Consider the following 23,183-nt stretch of genomic DNA (forward strand, 5'->3'; position numbering starts at 1 on the left):
CAACCCCCCCTGCTGGCATCGGTGGTCATTACCAGAGCCACTGGCGGATCCCAGAGAAGACCCTTGTCCAGGTTTTCTCTGGCTCTCCACCACCATAGGTTTCTTTGAATGCTCTTTGGGATAGGTATTGTGAGGTCCAAATCCTCCTTCCTGCCACTCCATAGTTTGAGCATATGTGCCTGGAGAGGACGCGAATGAAATCTGGCCCAGGGTACCGCCGGAAAACAGGCCGACATCAGACCCAGAACTCGCATAACTTGCCTTATGCTGATCTCCTGATTCGTCTGGAGAAAAGCAACCGCCTGATCCAGTTTGAGAATTTTTTCCTGGGGAAGGAAAATCTTCTTTTCTACTGAGGATATTCTGTATCCCAGGTACATCACCTCCTGTGATGGTATCATCTGCGATTTTTCTTCGTTGACCAGCCAACCCAGGGAACGCAGGAAAGACAGGGCTACCTTCAGGTCGCTCTCTAGCTGATGACCAGACGGGGCTATGAACAACAGATCGTCTAGGTAAGGCACTATTGTTACTCCTTGGAGTCTCAGTGGTGCCAGGGCTTCTGCTAGGACTTTGGTAAAAATCCTTGGCGAGGAAGACAGGCCAAAGGGGAGGGCCCTGAATTGCAGATGTTTGGTAGCAGAACCCAGTCTTACCGCTAGACGCAGGAATTTTTGGCATTCCTGACGGATCGGAATGTGTAAGTATGCGTCCCGTAAGTCCACGGTGGCCATATAACACTTTGGGAAGATCAGACTGGTGACTGAAAATATCGATTCCATTCTGAACCGTTTGTACCGGACCCACTTGTTGAGGGGACGAAGGTTTAAAATCAGTCTGTACTTTCCTGAGGGCTTTTTCACCACGAAGACATGTGAATACACCCCCTGACCTTCCTCCTCCTGGGGAACTTCCAACAGAACCCTCTGATCCAACAGGTCCCCTAAAAGGAGACCCAGGGCCTCTGCCTTCTCCCGGTCTCTGGGAGGTTGAGTGACCAAAAATATTGGGGGAGGGGGAACTGAGAATTCCAGCCTGTAGCCGTTTTCTATGAGGTCGTGTACAAACGGACTGACTGTTAATTCTGTCCATTGTGAGAGGAACTCCCCCAATCTTCCTCCCACAGGGACCTGAGTGTCACTGGGTTTTGGGGGGAACCTGAGGAGGGTTAAACAAGATTCCTCCTCTTCCACGTCCCTTTTGGCCCACCCAATGTTTTTTAGGATGTGAATCCCGGTCTTTCTGGTTTTGCCTAAACCCTCGAAAAAAGCGTTTATTTTCTTTCTTTTTTCTTTCCGGGAAGGCTTTCTTTTTATCTTGTGTCCTTTCTAGTGCCTCCTGGAGACCCGGACCAAATAAGTGATCGCCAGAAAAAGGTAAGCCGCAGAGTTTTAATTTTGATGCGGCGTCACCCGTCCATGTCTTTAACCAGACCGACCTTCTGGCTGCGTTGACCAACGCTGCAGATCTGGCTGCAAGCTTCACCGATTCTGAGGAAGCATCGGCTAGGAAGCCAGCCGCCTTCAAGAGTAACGGGAAAGATTTTAAGATCTGCTGCCTGGATGTACCAGCAGTGATATGCGCTTGGAGTTGATTAAGCCAACACTCCAAGTTCCTGGCTACGCAGGTAGCCGCCAACGCTGGTTTAAGTGCAATAGTGGAAGCATCCCAAGCCCTTTTTAAAATGATGTCACCCCTTTTATCCATCGGATCTTTAAGTGTTCCAAGGTCATCGAAGGCCAGGTCAGTTCTTTTTGATACCCTGGCCAGAGGTGCATCTAGCTTTGGAACTTTGTTCCATGGGAGCGTAGTATCTTCCTCAAAAGGATATCTACGCTTTAGGTTCCCTGCAAAAAAAGGTCTTTTTTCTGGTTGCTCCCACTCCAACAAGATCGTTTCCACCAACGACTTATGAACAGGAAAACACCTGGTCTTTACAACACTACCTTGATAAAGTTGGTCGTGCTTAGATAGCTGGACCTGTTCCTCTCGGATCTCTAGGGTTTCATATATTGCTTTAAGCAAGTCTCCCACATCTTCTAGAGACAGTCTATATCTAGTCCCCCTGGAAGAGTCTTCTTCTTCTAGCTCAGAGCCAGAAGCTGAATCTACCTGAGAGGAAGCCTGGGACCGAGTGGACCCTCCTGCTTCCTCCTCCTCATGCTCATCCCCTTCGACCGGAGTTGCCAAGGACGGGGCACTAGGGGTCCTATATACCGGGGACGGCATCTGCATCCTATCCATCATTCCCCGGAAAGATTTGAAAGTGGATGCTAGCTCATCTTTTACAGATGATAAGACTTTTTGGCATTCTGCCACAGAGTCATCTTTGACCAGACTGGAGATGCACTCTACACATAGAGGCTTTTTCCAGCTGGAACCCAATTTTTCCCCACATACAGCGCACTTTCTTTTAGGGGCTTGTGCTGGCGTTTTGTCCTGCGATTTGACCTAAAATCAAACACAAACACCCTGTTTTAGTATAAAAGACAATGCCCCCTGACAACCACCCGTGTGTCAGAAAAGGTAAGTGCTGGGGAGCCCTCCACCACAGGCCCTGCCCAGGGAGGGAGAAAAGGTCCTGAGATAATTCAGACCATGTCCCCCAAGGTAAGTGAAGAGTCAGCCTAGCCCCCCTTACCTGGGAGACGCCGGAGCCGGTGGACCCGGAGTCTGTAGCCTGCCTCGCTTCCTCCATCGGTCCTGTGTCCTTAAACAGCCCGGCTGCGTATGGAACACACCGCTCCGTGTGCCTTCCTTCCACTGCCGCGCTTAAGTCGAATGGGACTAGGTTTCGACAGCGCCCCTTGATGACGCCGTTCCGGTGACGCACTTCCGCCTTGTGGAACGCATCCGTCCCGCCCCTCAGCGCCGCTCCGGAAGAGGATCTGCAGTGCAGAGCGGCATGGCCAGCCAGCGTCTCTCGCCGCCGCCATAGCTGATGTACCGCGCTGTGCCCTCAGAAGGAGACCAACGCAACAGGTACTGGGTACTGCGGGGGGGATGCCGACATCAAGGGTTCCCACTCTCTCTGAGCTTTAGACAGCAGTGAAAAAAAAACGGTGACCTTTCTCTTCCTAGCAGGAGCAGAGGGGTACCAGGCAGAGAGGGAATCCAGCATTTTTAAAAGTCCCTTAAAAAACGTGCTCCTTCCCTTCTGGCAGGAAACACAATAACTGAGGAGGAGATCTAGAGGACCGCCCTTTAAAGAAAAGGGTGTACGTGTTTCCTGTCCCGGAGGGAGGAGCCCAAGGTCTCAAGAGGCTGTCCTGGAAGACGACTAGAGAAAATATATATAATGTTTGGGGGTTCTAATTAGAGGGAAGAAGATGGCAGTGAAAAATGACATTAGAATTGCTGTTTAACTTGTAATGCTTAACTTGTAATACCAACGGCCACCACCAGATGGCGCCAGCTCACATCTGGTGGTAATAACTTGTAATACCAATGGCTCACCACCAGACGGCACCAGCTCACAAAAAAAAAAATGTTTTTTTTTTTTTTGCCCACCTTCCAAGCCAAATCGCCAGGACACTATTTCTAGTCGCCATGGCGACCTGGCGCCCGGGATTTGTCGAGCCCTGCTGCAACCTATCATTATAGTGAACAGGACTAGCAATGATTTTAGCCAGCCTAAATGGCCAGTGTAAATGTAGCCTAAAGCCTCATACACACGATCGGACTTCCAACTGACTTTTCTGTGGATTTTGCTCTGAAGGGTGCTGTCTGTGAACTTGGTATGCATACACGCGCATGTAGTGACGTAATAGATGTATTACGTGTTTTTTCTGCTCTTTAGCGCCACCCTTTGGGCAACTTCTGCTATTGTGGTCTGATCTTTAGCATTGGTTCTGAGAATGCGTGTTTGTACTTTAGTCCGATGGACTTGTGTACACACGATCGGATTTGCTTCATCTGACATTTGTTGCCGGAAAGTTTGTCTGTTCTCACAGCGAACATTTGTCCGATCGTACACACGGACGGATTGTCTGCAAAAACAGGTTCGTCGGAGGTTTGCTGTCAAAAAGTCAGATCGTGTGTATGGGCCTTTAGACTCCTTTCACACTGGAGCCGCCCGTGCGTTAGCGCTAAAGAGCCGCTCGTTTTAGTGGCGCTTTAGACCCCTTTCACACTGAGGCAGTTTTCAGCGCTACTAAACTGCCTCCTGAGTGCGAAAGCCCGAGTGCCTAACACTGGGTCAGCGTGCTTGCAAGACAGGAAAAAAAAGTCCTGCAAGCAGCATCTTTGGGGCGATTTGGGAGCACTGTGTACAGCACTCTCAAACCGCCCCTGCTCATTGGAATGCATGGGCAGCGCCACAACACAGGAGATTTTAACCTCTTCAAAAAGTGCTGCTTAAAGCGGTTGTATAGCCCCAATTCGTTTTTTTACTCACCTATAAAGCAAAATGAGCTAGTATGCAATGCATACTAGCTCGTTATGTAATACTAACCTTAGAACGAGGCGTCGGTAACTCACCTGGTCCACGCCGAGGTAGCTGACATGTTGCCTTGACGTGTCTTCCGGCTCCAGCACTGTGAGTGGCTGGAGCCGCGATGTCGTCACTCCCGCGCATGCACGCGGGAGACTTCTTTCCGGCAAGATCCGGCGTCTGCCGGGCCTGCAGCCAAAAATCCCCTGTGCGCATGCGCTGCTGCATTCAGCGGCTCATTGCGAGAGGAATATCTTCTAAACTGTAAAGGTTTAGGAGATATTTTTTTTACCTACAGGTAAGCCTTATTATAGGCTTATCTGTAGGTAAAAGTTACAAAAATCACTTTAAACAGCGGTAAAGCGCCGCTAAAACGAACAGCGCTTCTCCTCTAACAGATCCGCAGCCCCAGTGTGAAAGTACTCTTAGCTCTGTTTAAGCAGCACTTTGCAGCCGATAGTGGGGTGCTTAGAACCCCAGCTAGCAGCTAAAGCAGGGGTTAAAAGCACCTGTGTTGCTGCACCTCCGAAGCGCTGCCCATTCATGTCAATTGGCAGAGGCGGTTTAGGAAAAATGTATACAGCGCTCCCAAACAGCCTCAAAGATGCTACTTGCGCTTTACAGGTGCCATTTCTAGCGTTAAAATGAAAACTGCCTTCGGGCTGCATTCATGCCCCAGCGTTTTGAATCTCGGGCAGATCTGCCCACGATTTGACAGCGCTGATGTGTGAATGACAAAACGCGGAACTCACATTTGAGATGCCATTCATTTGAATGACACCTTCATCAACGGTAGATCACACAGTAGTACAGCCCAGCCTGTACATATCAATGACAAGCTGGCTAAAGGCACAGCTGTATGGCTATTTAAGTAACTCCATTTATTACATACATAATGTATACGATTCATGTACCGACCCAAACGCAGTGCCTCTGAGTCTACTGCATTAGACGAGTTATTCTTTTAGAGCCAACCCTGGTTAAAGTAGAAGTTGTGCCAATAAAGCATAGCTAACATAACACATCACTCTACCACTACTGCCCATTAAACCCACACATCTATTGTAGCTCCCCAACTCACATGCAACAGATGCTCCACACATTCCAGCCTCACTCACAACACGCTGACAGCGTACCGTACAGAACGTAGGTCACATGACACAGGGACTTCCGCCCTGCGCCGGTCACATGATCTCCTCAAAAACTCTGCGCACACCCGGAAGTTGTTGTCCAGCGTACTGTATGATTACGTCAGTCCCCGGCATGCTTTGCCGCTTCCGGAGGCCAATTCGTCTGTGGAGTTCGCTTGTTGTCTTTGAGGGCGGTTAGTGGTCTTATTGGAGGCAGAATTGTTCCCGGGATTGTAAACAGAGCTATGAAAGAAATTAAGGAGGAGGAGAGGCACCGGAAGAGGAGGCCGCACAGCCCGGAGACGGTCTCGGTGAAGAAGGAGAGGGTCAGCCCGCCTAGGCCTCACCGGGCACGGCGGGGTTCAAGCTCAGGAAGCAGCGGAGGAGCATCCCCCCAACCACAGCACCAGGGGAGGAGCAGGTGAGACTATCGGAGAAGCCTAGGACACCATCGCCGTGTGTTCGGGGGTGAATGGAAGGTTAGACACACACGGTAAAGTGTTAAAAAAAAAACGCCAACAAGAACCGTCCTAAACCATTCTTTAACATAAGATGGGAACCCTAATGGACCTGGCTTGCACATATAAAGCAGAGATATGGTCATACCATTACTTAACGCAGTACTTCACCCAAAGGAGAAGTTCTGCTTGTCTTTTTTTTTCCCTCTCCCCCCCCCCCCCCAAGTTTTGGCACTTTGTTTTGTTTTTTTGGGAAGGAGCAGGGGGGATCGGGCATCTGGATTCCACTTCTGATCAGATAGCCGCAGTGATAAAAACAGAGGTTCCCCCCCCTTCCCCTCAGCCTTCTGGGACACATCATAGGTCCCAGAAGGCTGCGGGACCTTTCCCAAAGTGCCAACGCACACGTTCCTGTAAAAGTAGCTGTATGTATAAATGGGTGCTGAAACCATGAACAGTCAAAGTGAGAAATGTCACCAGCACGCCATAGGGGCGGCAAAACTAGGTCCAGAGCTTTATTCAGCAATCACATCGTTGCAGCAAATAGCACATTTTTGTAACATCACATGCCTGATGAAGGGGAAACATTGCTCTATAGATGTGTTTGCTGAAAAAAGCTTCGGAGCCAATTTTGGAGATGGCGTGCTGGTGACATTTCTCACTGTGATCATTAACAAAGTGCAGCACTTCCCAAAGTATACCAAAGAGTCAATTAGGGCTGCAACTAACGATTATTTTCATAATCGATTATTGTTTAGATTAATTGGTTAATAACCTTTAAAAAAAAAAAAAAAGTGATTGAAGCAAAACGCATCTGCAGATTCTCCATTGAAGTATATTGAACCAAAAAAACAAAATGGCACCGTTTTGCATTAAAAAAAGTCCTTGCTTTTTCCAAATGAACTGCAGTGTGTTTCTGAAAAAAGCACCAAAAAATAGTTTTTTTTTACCTCCTTGGTCATTTTCTTCAATTAAAATATGTACATTTCAGCCTTGATTGTATGTATTGGCACAGTTAGAGGAAGGATGACCGAAGCTTTGCAGTGCTGAAGATCACAGGCTGCCCATATAGGAAAATGGAGAGAGAATTGGGGCGATAAGACACCATTCTTTTAAGGTTAACGTTTTTGTGTCACCCTGTCAGCAGAGTTTGTTCTGTCGCCTCTCCTGCTTTTCTTTGGCCCTAATCTGTGTTCCCTCCGCACAGGCTGTGTTATTCCCGATGCTTCCCCCCCTTAGGAGGCTATGGGGCTGGTCATAAAACTGTGTTGCCTATGACCAGCCCCTTCCCTCATTTACAGAGCACGCTACTCCCTTAAATGTGGCTAACCCCATGAGATACTGCCCACTGCTTTTTATGAATGACACTTAAAACAAAATGCCACTATGTGAAGTAGCGTTGCAGTGTTTGGTGGAAAAAAGTTGGCAATATTAAAAAAAAAAAAAAAAAAGCTAAAGCTCTGCATATCATGAATGATACACAGGCCGGGGAATTCATAAGTAGCGTCTATGACATTCTTTAAAATTTCCTCATGCCACCACACAACAAATAACCGATTCATGTACTTGGTGGAAACAGGTACCTGATTTTGAGGGCAAGCACGGTGTGCAGACAGACATGCACTGAGACCACAGCATCCATAATTCCTCTGTGCTCTCTCCCTGCAGCTGTCACACACAGCAAAGCGGCTGAGGGTTTTTTTTTTTTTTTTTAGCTGGGTGGGCAGAGCCTGATGGGGATATCAAGACAGTGGTTACTACAAAATAAATCATACCTATGCTTGCCTTATTAGTATTTTAGGGTTCGGCATATGTTTTTTTTTTTTTTTTGTTTTTATTCTAAACCTAATTTTTATTTTTAGGTCACCAACAAAAAAGAAAAAGAGCCATGTCAGGAGAAGCAAGTCTCCAAGAAGGAGAAACAGAAGTGATAGTAGAAGTCCACCTCCTGTTCCTGTAAAAATAAAGCAGGTAAATTCAGCATGAAAGGGTAATAAAACTTGTAGAAGGGCAAAAGGTGCATCCTGCATTTACAACTGTAAAAGCAAGTGTAGTAATTTTTGTATCTTTACAGCCAGTCTTTAAAATTATGTGCGATAACTGCAATGCCACATTTTAAAATGTATTTTATGTATTACTCCTTACAAAAAGGAGACAACCAGGAAGTGTGAATGGAGAGGGCTGAGGAAGGGAAGTGTAAATGTATCCATTCTGATAAATATCCCTGTTAAACACTGCAGTCAGCACAGTGAATATAATATAACCTATCCACTTCAGTCCCTTCACATGAGACATGTAAGCCGTAATAATAATGTGCTGGGAATTCTATTCCATTAATATTATTGCCATTACACGGAAAGTATCGTTTTCTTGATGCAAAGGCATCAAGATGGTTAGTGTAAAGAACATATTTACAGTAACCTCCTGTAGGTGTTTTTACAGAAACTTTGGGAAGGGCTGCTTATGTAAAATTAGGGCCAAAATGTTTATTGGGAAAACATTTTTTTTTTCTGCTCTTGCATTTGTTGCAAAAGCAAGAGCTTAGATTCTTTTTTTCAAACAGGGTTTGGGAGATCAGTAATTGCGTTTATATTGTCATTAAAAGGTAACTTGTATTTGTTTAATGGTCACCAAATAAAGATCTGGGCATGATTGACCTATAGTAATCGGTTACATTTTTGAACACTACTCTGAATGCTTCAAGGAGAGTCTGCTGTGCATTCCTAAAAGAGCTAGTGATAGAAAATGTGCACCTTTCCATAGAAATTGGCTAAATCTGGAAATGTGTATGTATCAAATACTTGTCAGTACAAGACCAATGATTTGGGTCTTGGCTTTTCTATTTAGTTATTCCATGCCTGCAGTCCTGTCATATAAGCTGTTCTTCCAAATCATTTCTTGTCTTTGTGTTTTCCACTGTTATGAAAATGCTGTGATTAGTAGGAAATTAATACTCAGTGGGGAACAACTGGCAAGAAAGTGTCTTTTTACCCTTACTGTGGTTTATTTACACCGATCTGGGTGCAAGTAATTTTACCCTTCAAACATATGAGATGATCCAGTGTAAATGATATAGTACTACTTACAGTAGGCAAAACAGTTACTTTGTAGCCTGGATCCATGTCTTTACCTATTACACAGTGCTGTGTGGCTAAAACAAGCTGCCATATTAGTCAAGGTGTAGACTATCACCATGCAATCCTTCCTTTTCTTAGACCTGGTATCCTAATGCATTCAGTGTAATCGAGTGGGAGGGATATTCCTGATGGTGTCAGCATCCTACTAGGCTCCTGTAAGGATGGAAGAAAAGATGGTGTCTAGCTGCTGTCACATATCTGCAAGTGTTCTGTTGCGTTAAATTAGTAATTTTATGCTAAATGTACTTTTTCCCTATTCATCTTCCAGGACAGCAAAATGAGAGGTGATTGCTTCCTCCTCCTACAGGAAATACAAGCAGAACAAGTGAAAAACCTCTTGCACCCCTCCTGGCCTTCAGTTTAGATTGTGTCTACCGTCCAGGAGCAGCAAAATTATTTGTTTATCTTCCTGACGGAATGGCTTTCAGCAGTCCCCCTATTCGTGCATATCTGCTTAGCCAGAAGGTAGCCCCTATTTCTTTCATTCTAGGATCTTGGCCCCTTTTATTGCCTGAGGGGTCAACTTCTGAAACCCCTGGCTAATCAGCCCTGTCCTCTCACCTCCTGGGGGGGTTAATGACCAGCATTGGTGTTCTCGGTGGAAATGGCAGTTTTCCACCTGTATTTTGGACAGAAGTATGGAGGAGCGAGTCTGAGGAGTGGTTTGCAGCCCAGGCTCCAATTTGGGATCTCGGTGATGTCACTTTCAGTGGCCCAGGATGATGCTTTTCTGTTGGTACTCAAACGATGCTGAGTTCAGACAGCATAGGGATTATTGCACCTGTTTTAACCATGGAAAGAGAGGCTGAGGACAGCAAGCCAGCACAAAGCACTGTGTTTAGAACCAAACCTGCTGCTGGGTGGTGAGTGTTACCCTTTGGTGGTCTGCAGTATTTGACTGTAATGATGGGACCGGAGGTGTTTGTGTTTTCACTATATACACCTTCCCATAGCCTGTTCTTTTAGGTTACAGGGCACACATGGAAATACTTCAACCCAAGCCTCATGGTCTAGTCATCCTAAGAAACATTGCAGTAATTGTAACGAGAAATCTCTTTTCATCTCATTAGTTTTCTAATGATTTGTATTCGAAAGCAGAGAGCCTGTGAGACTTTTTTGCCTTAAAGTGGAACTTCCGCTCATCTGATTCTTCCTTTTTTTTTCCAGGGGTTACAAAATCAGTATTACCAAGGATTTGAGAGCCCTTTTTATAAAGCAAAGCCTGAGAAAGGCTTGCTTTTCACTTATACAGAACCTGTCCGTGACAACAAATTATGTTGGGATCAGCATTGGGGGAAGTCTATCGCAATTCTACCATAAATGGAATGAAATATCAGACAGCCCCCTTAATCTTACTATTTTTTGAAAAAGAGTATAGTGTAGAATTTTTAGCCCCTCCCCTCAAACCTTCTTTCTGACCAGGCCACTGAGAGACTCAATAAAGGAAGTTGCCCTGAAGGATTGCATTAAAACTTTTGTTCAACAGGGGATGGTCATTACAGTACCAGAACACCCGATCCTTCAAGTTTCTTTTTTTTTTTTTTTACTATTGTGTGTGTTCAAAAACCCACAAGAAAGTAATTGACTAAGTACAAAAATTCAGAATAGAAAATATTTACACTACACAAAATCTCCTAAAATAAGTATTGATGGTCACCTTAGATTTTCAGGATGCATACTTGCCAAGTCCACTAAGAGGAACATTTAATGTGTTACTAAACCCAGTAATATATGCAAAGCACTGTCTCCTGGGACTGGTAGGAGTGGGAAGCCCAGGAAACAATCAAGTAGCAGTTTTGAGATGCTTATTTCAAGCAAGGAAGCTGAGATGACAGTCGGCACTACCTCCGTCTGGTAGGGAATGGTTAAACCGTATGAACGTGGTAATTTTTAAGGAGAAATCTGTATATATAAAGCAAGGAGTGTTAAAGAAGTACGATAAAATGTGGGAAGCAAGGGGGCTTAACATGTGAATGTTAATAGAGCAGATTGGCAATTTAATGCTGATATGTGACCTAATAGAAATCTGATTAAGATGAATGAGACGGGGGAAGGATGGATGGTGATGAGAGAATGGGGGGACAACAGATAAGATTATCCTACGATGCCAACCAACACCCATGATAAATACGCTTCACTTACGCTGATATATTTATACTTGTTTGGGGGGGGGGGGGGGGGTTAAAAGAGGGGATGTTTGTATTGTTGTATTGTAAAAGAAATGCCTGAATATAGAAATTAAGTTTAACCCCCCCCCCCCCCAAAAAAAAAACCTGTAATATATAAATAGTTCACTCACCACCCACAGTGCACATGGCTTATACATTTTCTTACATGAAAATACTGCCACTATATACTTCTTTGGATGGTCTGTATACCATGGTTACATGATAAACTGCACATTTTCTCCAATGCTGAGAGTTCAGTTAGGAGATTTCCACTTAAGCCTGTAAACACGCCCACATGTGACCTGGCTAGCTCTGAAAACAACTGAGCCATGTGCAGATCTGCTACACTGGTGTTGGCTGGTCTTCCCCAGATAGACAGTGCAGGAGGGGGAGGATCTGTGAATACAGGACAAAACAGCCTTTTTTCCCACAATGCAGAGGATTAACCCCTTAAAGGGGTTGTAAAGGTTAATAGGTTCCTTTTTAAGCTAGTGCACTGTTGGTTCACTTACCTTTTCCTTCAATTTCCCTTCTAAATGTTTTTTTTCTCTGTCTGAATTTCTCACTTCCTGTTCCTCCTCAGTAAGCTGTTCTGGCTGATTAACCCCCAGCCAGAACGGCTCGGATGATGGGGGCAAGCTTACTAAGGAGAAACAGAAAGTGAGAAATTCAGACAAAGAAAAAAAAACATTTAGAAGGAAAAGGTAAGTGAACCAACAATGCACCAGCTTAACGGAACCTATTTAGAAAATAAAAAACAAACCTTTACAACCCCTTAAGTTCCACAGTGAATATAACAAGCATGCTATGCTGCATATCCAGACTGATTTTACTGTTCTGGGTTTAGTAACACTTAAAATTGTGTAACAGACATCCTTAGTCAAAGGGAAGATTGTCAAAGCAACTGGGAGTTGAATCCAGAGGTATATCTGGAGATTTTTACCAAGTGGAGAATGTCTGCAGGAGATCTGTTTGCATAATATTACTCTTTGCTATCAAGGGAGAAAATACTTTGGATAGATGCTCAGCCCCATATTTAAATTTCAGCTTGCAATGTGTCGGAATTGCAGATTTTCCGGCTGCTGTAGAAATGAATCCTGTCCAAGTGCAAACTTGTTTTGTTTGCTCCTTGGTGGCCCCAAAATAACTTTTCAGATCTACAGGTTTACAAATTGTAGCCATCACTGAAACTGTTTGATGATTTTTCCTAGTAGGCTTATGTTGAAGCCAGACCCTATGTGGTGGCCATTATGTTTCATAGAACTCAGGCAGGTATGCTGTTTTTTTTTTTTTTTTGCCACAATCTGCAAAATCCTAGGAAAGAGACCTATATTTTAGCTGTATGGGGATGTCTCCTTCAAGACCAGATATCACAAGAGACTTTAGAAGATCAAATCATCCTCTGACCTTGTTTGGTGACACTGAGGGTTTACAGGTCTGTAAAAGCACGGTTGCCAGATAGAAAAAGCAAACTACTTTTTTATATAGGGAAGAAGTACCATTGTGGTAAAAGAAAACAATCAAATACTAAAACTATTTGGTCTAGTCAGGCTACCTATTTAGTATAGCACAGAGGTCCATTTGCAACAAGTTCGAGAAAAATTCTGCAGGAAGTGGTGTGTTTATTTTTTTGTTACCTGCTTTTACTCTTGTGTTGCTGTCCTGGAAGATGAATACAAAAGTCCTCTGTTTTAGTCTTAAAGGTAACAGCATTTCTAGAGCTCTTCCAGGACAGCAAGCTTACTTTCCACCCTTTGATTACGTTTGTTATTTTCCCCTTGTGCACTGGTGAAGACAGTTTGCTTTCATCTCAATTAAGGGCAAGAGGGGTTTTCAATTGTCCTGCTTGTGTTCCCTGTACAAAGAGGAGGAGCAAATTCTCCCTGGTTTTGCTGTCCTGGAAGACTCCTAGAAATACACTTACTGGTAAGGCTAGCTAGGTTTTCTTTTTTTTTTTCCTCTGGTCTGTGCGGGTCTTGTCAGCAGCTGGTTTTGGATAATAACTTCTTGTGCTCTTTGCTATGAGTGTAAAAGCCTCAGTACAAAATGCTTTTAGCAGTATTTTTATAAAAATCCATTGTTAATAAATGTATCTGTCCTGTTGTAAAGCAGTGTTAATTTTGACGTCAAATTTAGATTTAATTTCTGTCAGTCTTTTGACTAAAGTGACGTTTTAGTCGGATATTAGTCTTTGAATTGTTTTGGTTGTATTTTAGTGAACTAAAATCTCCAGTATCATAAACAAACAAAATATTGCTTTTTGACAAACAGAAGTGCAACTTTAAAATATATAAAAAAAAATTAATATAGAAACTTTAACAGTTATCTGCTAAAAATTTAAATGAATATCAAGTAACCTCTTTGTAAATTAAACCAAGTTTCATAAACGGAAACAGGAATATTCTGTTAACCACCTGCCCCCGAGAAGATTTTACCCCCTTCATGACCAGACCAGTTTGCTATTCGGCATTGCACAGACATTTTTTTTCACACAAAGAGCTTTTTTTTTTTTGTTTGGTATTTGATCAACACTTGTTTTTTGTTTTTTTTTTTTGTTTTTTTTATACAGTGCATCCGGAAAGTATTGACATCACTTCACTTTTTCCACATTTTGTTATGTTACAGCCTTATTCCAAAATTGATTAAATTAATTATTTTCCTCAAATTTCTACAAACAATGTGAAAGAAGTTTCTACAACTTGATTGGAGTACACCTGTGCTTTCAAACCGATCCGCAGGTGCACTGAGCCATAGACTTCTGTTACCTGCAGGTGTGGTGCGCTTTCAGAAAGTGCACTACACCTGCAGGATATAATGAAAGTCTATGGCAAAGTGCAGCTAACCTGAGGAAATCCACAGGTGTACTGCTCTGCACCTGCAGTGTGGGTAAAACGCAGCGCATTTGTGTGAAAGGAGCCTTAGGCCCCTTTCACATGATGGGTCTGACCCAATCAGACCCTACATTTGCCTCATATGGAGCAGCAAATGTAAACAGACTTGTGTCCGTTTACACCCACCTACCTCCAATCCGATCCACTAAAAAAAACACACATGGATCTTTCCCCTTCCATCTGGGGGGGGGGGGGGTTGGATTGGAGGGTCCAAAGAGTTAAGTGAACTGTATCCGTGTCCGCTCTAATCGTGAAAAGATTGCGATTCACACAATCCCCCGCGCGCGATCTCCAGGCTGGATTACCCGCGATTTTCGAATCGAGCGTGGAACGCAAATGGTGCCAATAGAGCGGTACCGCTACTTGGGTGCGGCCATAGGAAAGTCCCCAGCTTCGACCTAGCTCCTGAGTGGCGATCATCTTGGTACACCCGACGGCGGCTGTCTCGTCGGGAAGTGACGTTTCGTCGCACCTATCTTGCTCCACCCCACACTCCTGCACAGTGATGTTAGTGAGAAGGGGGCAAGCAGACATCTTGTTGCACCCAACAGAGTTTTAGATTTCAGTTATTTTCAACACAAAACAGAGCTTATGTGCTAAAATACAGTATATGTAAATCTGACACTGTTTACATGTTAAATTTTAAAACCAGCAGCAAACCTTACATGCTTGCTAATGTGACAGAACATCTCTGATTTTCACATTTAGTTAAATGTGAAAATCGGAGGTGTTCTTTCACATTAGCAAGCATGTAAGGTCAGCAGGTTTGCTGCGGCTTTTAAAATGTAACATGTAAACCAGGCCTCGACAAAATCCAGGCGCCAGGTCACAATTGCGACAAGAAATTGTGACCTGTCGCCTGGGGAAGCTTAGGGCTGCAGTAGGCCGCAAAGCCGCGGCCTCAATTACCGGCACGGGGCTCGATCGCGGCGGGCCTGCGTCCACCGGTAATTGAGGCTGCAGCTTTGCCGCCTTCACAGAAGGAAGCTGCGGCCTGCAGAAGGAATCTAGGAGTGGCCATCTTGTGGTGGCCGTTGTCATTACAGGTTACATTACAAGTAGCAAAAAAACAGCAGTTCTAATGTGTTTTTTCAGTGCCATCTCATTCCCTCTATTTAGAACCCCCAAACATTATATATATTTTTTTATTCTAACACCCTAGAGAATAAAATGGCGGTCGTTGCAATACTTTCTGTCACACCGTATTTGCGCAGCGGTCTTGCAAGCACACCTTTTTTGGGGGAAAAAATACACTTTTTGTTACGCCGTGTAAATTGATACCCAACATGTCACGCTTCAAAATTGCGTCTGCTCTTGGAATGGCGACAAACTTTTACCCTTTAAAATCTCCATAGGTGACGTTTAAAAAATTCTACAGGTTTTGAGTTGGAGGAGGTCTAGGGCTAGAATTAGAATACCGTTTACATATGCGGGCGCTACTCACGTATGCGTTCGCTTCTGCACGCAAGCTTGGCGGGACGGGGTGCGTTTTTTGGCTGGCTCCTAGATTCCAAGCCAATGTGTTAAACCCTGATGTAAACGGTCCGTCAGATTTACATATACTGTATTTAAGCACATAAGCTCTGTTTTGTGTTGAAAATAACTTGAAATACATTTTTGAGAATCGTGATCTTCATTTTATGCAAAAGAATCGCGATTCTCATTTTTCCCAGAATTGTGAAGCTCTACGTAATTTACAGACAAAGTTCATTCCTTTGATCTAAGAAGGACATTTTACAATGTTTCTCCTTATCTCCCACGTTGAGATAAACTTGGCAGGCTGTTTTTTTTTTTATTTTATTTTTTGTCCGCTGTCAGAAGTGAGCAGAGAACTCTGTGCTTGTTACATAGAATAGGGGAAATGCTGTTTTTAAGACTGGGAGGGGAGTAATTCTTTACCGATTTTTAATTGTGCCGCTCTAGTACATGGGATTTTTTATTTTTAATAAATTTGCAAATATTTCAAACTTTTTTTCACCTTGTCATGGGGTATTGTTTGTAAAATTTTGAGGGAAACTATGAATTTAATCCATTTTGAAATAAGGCTGTAACATGACAAAATGTGGAAAGTTAAGCGCTGCGAATACTTTCCGGATGCACTGTAAGTGAAAACTACCAAATATTTTATTTATTTTTTGCTTTCTCGTTTGAGAGTTCTAGTGTCTAAACATTCCAGTACATATACCATAGTTTATATATATTTTTTTCTACTACTAATGGTGGTGAGCAGCGATTTTTATAACGGCACTGCAGTAGTGTGGCGGGAGAAATTACACTGGGGGGCTGATTCACTGCCAGTGACATTCTTGCAGTGATCAGTGCTAATTGTGGTCACTGTACTAATGACACTGGTTAGGAAGGGATAAACATCTAGGGCAATCAAAGGGTTAAATGTGTGCCAGCTATGTGTAATGCCCCTGCATGCCTGTCAAATTCGGTTGTGCAGGCGAGTCTGTACAGCCACTGCATCTACATATTTTGCCTGCATGCAGCTCTGGGCAGTGCCAGGTTCACGTACGCCTCACTGTACAGGCCCCTACATCCGTATACACTAGACCTTCGTGGAAGACGTTACTTTTTTTTATAGATGGCTTAAAGAGGAAGTAAACCCTGATGTGTTTTACTTCCTCTTTATTTCCCTGCAAAGGTAAAGCATAATGGGCTACCATGCATCACATAGTAGCCCCATTATGTGTCACTTGCCTGAAACAGAAGCCTGCGATGTCACCGCTGTCCCCTGTGCAGGAAGCGTCCATCTTCACCCCTCTTCCTTCCGGGGCCGCAAACTCCGGCTCTGTGACTGGGAGCCACCAGGCATGACCTCCTTTAGAAACTGCACGATCGCCACTTCTAAAGTGCTCCTGCGCCGTTGTCATTGGCGCTCGTTTCTATTGTAAATATCTCCTAAACCATGGAGGAGATATTTCCAGCACCTACAAGTAAGCCTTAATCTAGGCTTGCCTGTAGGTAAGAGTGGTTGTACAGGGTGTACAACCGATTTTAACCACTTAAGAACCGCCTCCTGCACATATACGTCGGCAGAATGGCACGGCTGGGCACATCGACGTACAGGTACGTCCTGTACTAGTACCCAGCGGGTCTGAAGCTCCGGGACCGCGGGACTCGCGGACCCGATCCCCGCTGGAGTCCCACGATCGCTCCCCGGAGCTGAAGAACGGGAAGATCTGTGTGTAAACACAGCTTCCCCGTTCTTCACTGTGGCAGCGTTTTGATCGTGTCATCCCTTTTTATAGGGGGACACAATCAATGACGTCACACCTACAGCCACACCACCCTACAGTTGTAAACACACTTCAGGTCACACATAACCCCATCAGCGCCCCCTGTGGTTAACTCCCAAACTGCAACTGTTATTTTCACAATAAACAGGGCATTTTAAATGCATTTTTTGCTGTGAAAATTACAATGGTCCCAAAAATTGTCCGAAGTGTCTGCCATAATGTCGCAGTCACGAAAAAAAACGCTGATCACCGCCATTAGTTTTATTGCATTTTTGTTATTTTTTTTACTACCATCTCCTTTTTTTTTTTTGTAAACGCTATACATTTTGCGCAAACTTACCGATAAACGCTTATTGCGTTTTTTTTTTTTTTTACCAAAAATCGGTAGAATAATACGCATCGGCCTAAACTGAGGGAATTTTTTTTTATATATTTTTGGGGGATATTTATTATGGCAAAAAGTAAAAAATATTGATTTTTTTTCAAAATTGTCGCTCTATTTTTGTTTATAGCGCAAAAAATAAAAACCGCAGAGGTGATCAAATACCACCAAAAGAAAGCTCTATTTGTGGGGGAAAAAGGACGCCAGTTATGTTTGGGAGCCACGTCGCACGACCGCGCAATTGTTGGTTAAAGCGACGCAGTGCCGAATCACAAAAAGGGCCTGGTCTTCTACCTGCATTTTGGTCCGGGTCTTAAGTGGTTAATAATTTCTTTTGTAATATTACTCAAAACCTTTTGTTTAAATTTTGGCTGACAAAATATTAATTTTGTTACTCGATTTAGATATGTTTACTTTTTTTTTTGGCCACAGGAAAAAGAAAAGCACACTCGCAGAGCTCATGATGACAAGCAACCCAGGGAGAGGTGGGAAAAAGATGACAGAAGAAACAGTCACCGAGACCAAGCAGGTCAAGCAGGCATCAGAGGTCATCACAACCACTCGAGGCATAGGGAAAGGGATCGTGATGAGCAACATATCAGAGAGCAGAGAGAAGAAAGGGAGGTCCACAATGACAGGAGGAGGGAAAGACGCCAGAGGCAAGAGCAGGAAGGAGAGATTGAAAATCCAGAGGCTGAGGATGCTGAAGAGCAAACTAAAGAAAAAGAAAAACCAAACTTTGGACTTTCCGGGGCTTTACTTGAAGATACAAATACTTTCAGAGGAGTTGTTATAAAATACAGCGAACCACCAGAATCTCGTGTTCCTAAGAAACGGTGGCGCCTGTACCCATTTAAGAATGATGAAGCCCTTCCAGTCATGTACATTCATCGTCAGAGTGCATACCTCCTGGGCAGGCAGAGGCGTATTGCTGATATACCAATTGATCATCCTTCTTGCTCCAAGCAACATGCTGTCCTTCAGTATCGGTAAGAATTAAGTTCTAATGCTTTTATAAAGTAGCGTTTTGTTTTTTTCCAATTTGTCTTTGATACAGGCCTAAGGAAAAATTGAGCTTCTTCCCTGTCAGAATCCATATTAAATGTTTGTAAGGATTACAGGATGAATATTCCCTTTCATTTGGTTACACAGTTTCTCTCTTTGCATATTATCCGCTTCCTGGACTAAGCTGAACTTAAAAGTTGTTGCATTTCTTTAATTCCTTTGTGAAACAATTCTTTTATTGTCATCTGCTGTCATTTTGCCAGTGTCTTTAAAGCAGAGTTCCACCCAAAAATGGAACTTCCGCTTTGAGTGCAGATGACCCCCTCCATTTTGGCATGCCATTTTTTTGGAGGGGGAGCTGGTACCCCGCTCCCACTTCCTCCCTTGGTGCCGGAATGATGATAATTCTCCCCTCCCCCTGCAAATTTCTGGACCATGTCACAGAAGATTGCCCAGCCATTCACATCGCAGTTAGAATGCCGGCGACTTGGCGAGGAGGGAGAGACAACCGAGGCTTTGTGTGCCCGCATCCCTAGACTGTGGGACAGGTGACACTTTTTGTAGCTGCTGACTTTGAAATGGGTGGAACTACACTTCAAATCAGACTGAGCTGGGAAGCTCGTATTAGGGATGCACCGGTGCCAGTTTAAGTAAACAGAGAAGAATGGCACCAGAGCAATTGCCATAGACATTCTGGGATCTAATGAGATCAGCAAGGTACTATGCAGACCAAGCAAACATAAGAAAATAAAGTTCATAATGTCCTATAGGTTGAAAAGAACTACACTTGTGCCAGCTCCCTTGTAAGTGAAGCAATTCTCTGAAATGAAAGCAAAACAAGAGCAAGGTGCGCCAAACTAAGTGTAGAAGTTAAGCCATAGGGAAATTGAATAGGCAAACAGTAAAATGGGTACTTGTATAACATGAGAGATAAAAGGCAATGTAGTGAAAGTTTTATATCACTGCTGGATTCTACACTGGTCCTATCCACTGCGAGGCCGACAACTGGCCAGCGATTGATCATGGAGCTCCCGCAGTGACACAGGACTTTTACAACCATGCCTATTATCTCTCGTGTTATGTGAGTACCCATTTGGCTGTTTGCCTATTACGTTTTCCTATGGCTTAACTTCTAAACTTCGTTTGGTGCACCTTGCTCTTCTTTTGATACCAGTTTAAGTGACTACAGGTAGGCCTACCTGTATGTAGAAGTGGTAAAACAGTTTACTACCACTTTTAAGTAGGTTGTATTTGTAAGTAGACTTTTATTTTGGTGAATGTACAAAGTGCTTATGCAGCAGTCATATTTTGGTAAAAAGAAAAAAAAATTCTATAATTATTGTATTGTTTGCCATTGTTATATACCAGCCAAACATAAGTGGGGAAGCTATAGGACAATGTCATTCCAAGGCAGAGACTTACCGTATTTATCGGGGTATTGCACGCTCCGGCGTATAGCGCGCGCACCCCTAATGTGGACCTGCAATTCCTGTAAAAAAAAATCATTTTAGTACTTGCAGTTTTGGTGTCTTGCGCGGCGTCCATCGGCGGTCTTGTCGGTGTCCGGCGTCCGTCTGCGGCTTCGGTGGTGTTCTCCCGCGCTGTCTCCCTGTCGAATCGCCGCTTCCCGCGCTCAGTTTGAATGCCTGCGCCGACATATACCGAGTGCAGTACACTCTGCTATATTCGGCCAGGCTCGGCATCGCTCGTGCTCACGCTCTGTGACGTTTATGCGTGAGCACGAGCGAAGCCGAATGTACCCGAGTGTACTGCGGTCGGTATATGTCGGCGCAGGCATTCAAACTAGGCGCGGGTATCGGCGTATATCACGCACCCACGATTTTCCCCTTATTTTAAGGGGAAAAAAGTGCGCAGTATACGCCGATAAATACGGTACTTGGTTACTGCTAGGGTGTGATCTGTGCAGAACTCTAGCTCATTTATTTTGACTTTGTACAAGAGATGAGCATAAAGCCCAACTCCGGGCAATTTTTTTTCCCGAGCAGTGGGGCTGTGGCTGCATTGCAGGGGTTAACAGCTTGTTTTGTCTAGGGGAGAACACGGCGCCTATACTCTCCCCCCACTTCATCAATGAATTGTTCCTGACGTCTTCATGTCCAGAGTCCAGTCTATGGGCGTGATGACATCAGGAACAGTCCATGTACAAGTCTGCTGGACCGTGGGGGGGGGCGCAGGAGCCAAAGGAATCGGGCTTGTGTGGGAGGATCAGAAGTTTAAGTGAGCATATCTTGGCTCTCTCCACCCCCTAGACCAGTGGTTCTCAACCTTACTAGTGCCGTGACCCCTTTATAAAATTTCCCAAGTTGTGGGGACCCCTAACAGTAAAAAATTTTGTAGCGTGGGTTGTCGGCACACAAGGCAAAACAAGTAATTTGCGCCCCTAACCCTTACATTTGTGAAGTATTAAAACCCCTCGTGGTACATTTTAGGATGTACCACTCTTTGTTCTCCTTTCTTTCCCTTTTATATCTCTGTCCTAATCCCCCCCCCCCCATCCCTCACTCTAGCTGTCTTTCTTGCTCTTAATCTTTCTCTCCCTTTTTTATTTGTTATTCCCCCCTCTTTTCTTTTCCTTTCCACGTATTCTCTATTTTTATTCCTTCCCTTACTCCTTGGGGGTGGGAGAGTTGGGATGAGTGGCAGTGCTGGTGGGAGAGTTCTGATCAGCCAACATAGGTGCTCTTGATCAAGGTCATTTGCTAATCTGCGAACTGTAGTGGGGACTTTTAATGGGAACTATAATCACAAGTTGTGTTGCTCACTGTGTATCCGACTTTGTTTGTGTCTCACAGGAGTGACACCTCTACCGAAATCAGGAGATAGGGTCTCCTCCAGCCCCTCCCACTTCACATTCCTCACCAGTCAGCTGACCTCTAGTCTCTGCCCCCCCAGCCATGTCGTGAACTGAATAAGCGGCTGCAAAGAGGCTGAGTGAGCGGCCGTGGGCTCCAGGGACAGCCCTGCTGGGTGGCTGCAAAAGAGGTGCGGGCTTCAGGAACAGCCCAAGATTTAGTGACCCCTGGCAAATCATCATTTGACCCCCGAGGGGGTCCCGACCCCCAGGTTGAGAACCACTGCCCTAGACCAAAACGAGCAGTTAACCCACGTAGTGCAGGCACAGCCCCACTGCATGAGAAGAATTTGTCCAGCTTTAAGACTGGCTTGAAAGGGCCATTCCTAATATTTTTAAGGAAATCCTACATTGTTTTTAGTCAGTAAAATGAAAGAATAAATGTTTTTTTGTTTGTCTCTTTAGGGTGGTTGCGTTTACACGCACTAATGGGACCCCAGGAAGACGAGTCAGGCCTTACATCATTGACCTAGGATCAGGAAACGGCACTTACTTAAACAACCAGCGAATTGATCCACAACGTTACTATGAGCTGAAAGAAAAAGATGTTCTGAAATTTGGCTTTAGCAGCAGGGAGTATGTTGTTTTGCATGAGTTTTCAGATACATCAGAAGTGGACAAACCACAAAATGATGAAGATGAGGATGAGGTTGAAGACGATGAGGGTACTGACAGCTAGTGAGCTGCATATTGAAACATCAGAACAAGGAAGAAAAAACGAATCTAAAAAATAAAATTTTCATAAGAAACTGAAAAGTAAACTCTGTCATGTATTGACGGCCTGAAAACCTCTGAGAACATTGTAAAGAAATTGATTTTAATGTCTCTAAAAGACAATATAGATGTATATACGTTTTCATTCAGATAAGAAATTGCGTTTTGTGTTTTCAGCATTTTTGAAATATGTCTTTTATTTAAAAAAAAAAAGATGGACACATTAAACAAAACCATTGTAACCACTGTGGTTCTAAGAAGGTGCTTTGACTTCTTTATTTGTGGTTATGATGCTAATGCTGTCTGAGTCAAGATTGTGTTTGAGTTCTGATCTATATTAAAGAAAAATGTAGATCACAAATTTTCAGTGCTGGTATCTTGGGTTAGAACTGTTTATCTTTGGCGTAGAGGATCCCAGCATAGGACAGGGAAGTGTGCAAATAGGGATTAAAGCGATATTAAACCTAGAACCAAAAATGTAATGTATCGCAGATTACCGATCATTGGATCTGGTGGCTGCATTGGTTTTATTTTTTAGGCTTTTTTACTTCTGTTTTCACCTGGTGATCTGGCTAGTAACACACCACCGGTATTAAAGGGTCTCCACTCTGGATGAAAGAGCACATAAGGCACCTTTGGACAGCATTGTCAATCTGGGGGAGGGGGGCGTTAGATGAACTAGTAGAATTAATTACACTGACAAATTATAGCCAAACTCCAGCTCACACTGCAGTTACAGCAATGTTTTTACT

General features: G+C 44.1%; 2 protein-coding genes across 3 annotated transcripts in view; one reads left to right on the top strand and one right to left on the bottom strand.

The window, feature by feature from the left end:
- Positions 1-5,675, bottom strand: part of C2H1orf109 (chromosome 2 C1orf109 homolog) — a 33,558-nt gene extending 27,883 nt beyond the window's left edge. The window contains exon 1 of one of the 2 annotated variants that reach the window (XM_040337226.1): positions 5,569-5,675. The gene's annotated coding sequence lies outside the window, so the exon portion shown is untranslated. Of the gene's footprint in view, positions 1-5,513 lie in introns of both variants that reach the window. The other variant, XM_040337224.1, reaches the window with a different exon arrangement.
- Positions 5,663-22,695, top strand: SNIP1 (Smad nuclear interacting protein 1). Its single transcript, XM_040337223.1, has 4 exons — positions 5,663-5,983; positions 7,883-7,991; positions 18,273-18,829; positions 22,123-22,695. Exons 1-4 carry the CDS (start codon positions 5,808-5,810, stop codon positions 22,394-22,396), a joined length of 1,116 nt encoding a protein of 371 aa, XP_040193157.1. The 5' UTR covers positions 5,663-5,807; the 3' UTR covers positions 22,397-22,695.
- The last annotated feature ends 488 nt before the right edge of the window (positions 22,696-23,183 follow it).

Source organism: Rana temporaria, chromosome 2 (genome assembly GCF_905171775.1).
Source record: "Rana temporaria chromosome 2, aRanTem1.1, whole genome shotgun sequence".
Lineage (NCBI taxonomy): Eukaryota > Metazoa > Chordata > Amphibia > Anura > Ranidae > Rana > Rana temporaria.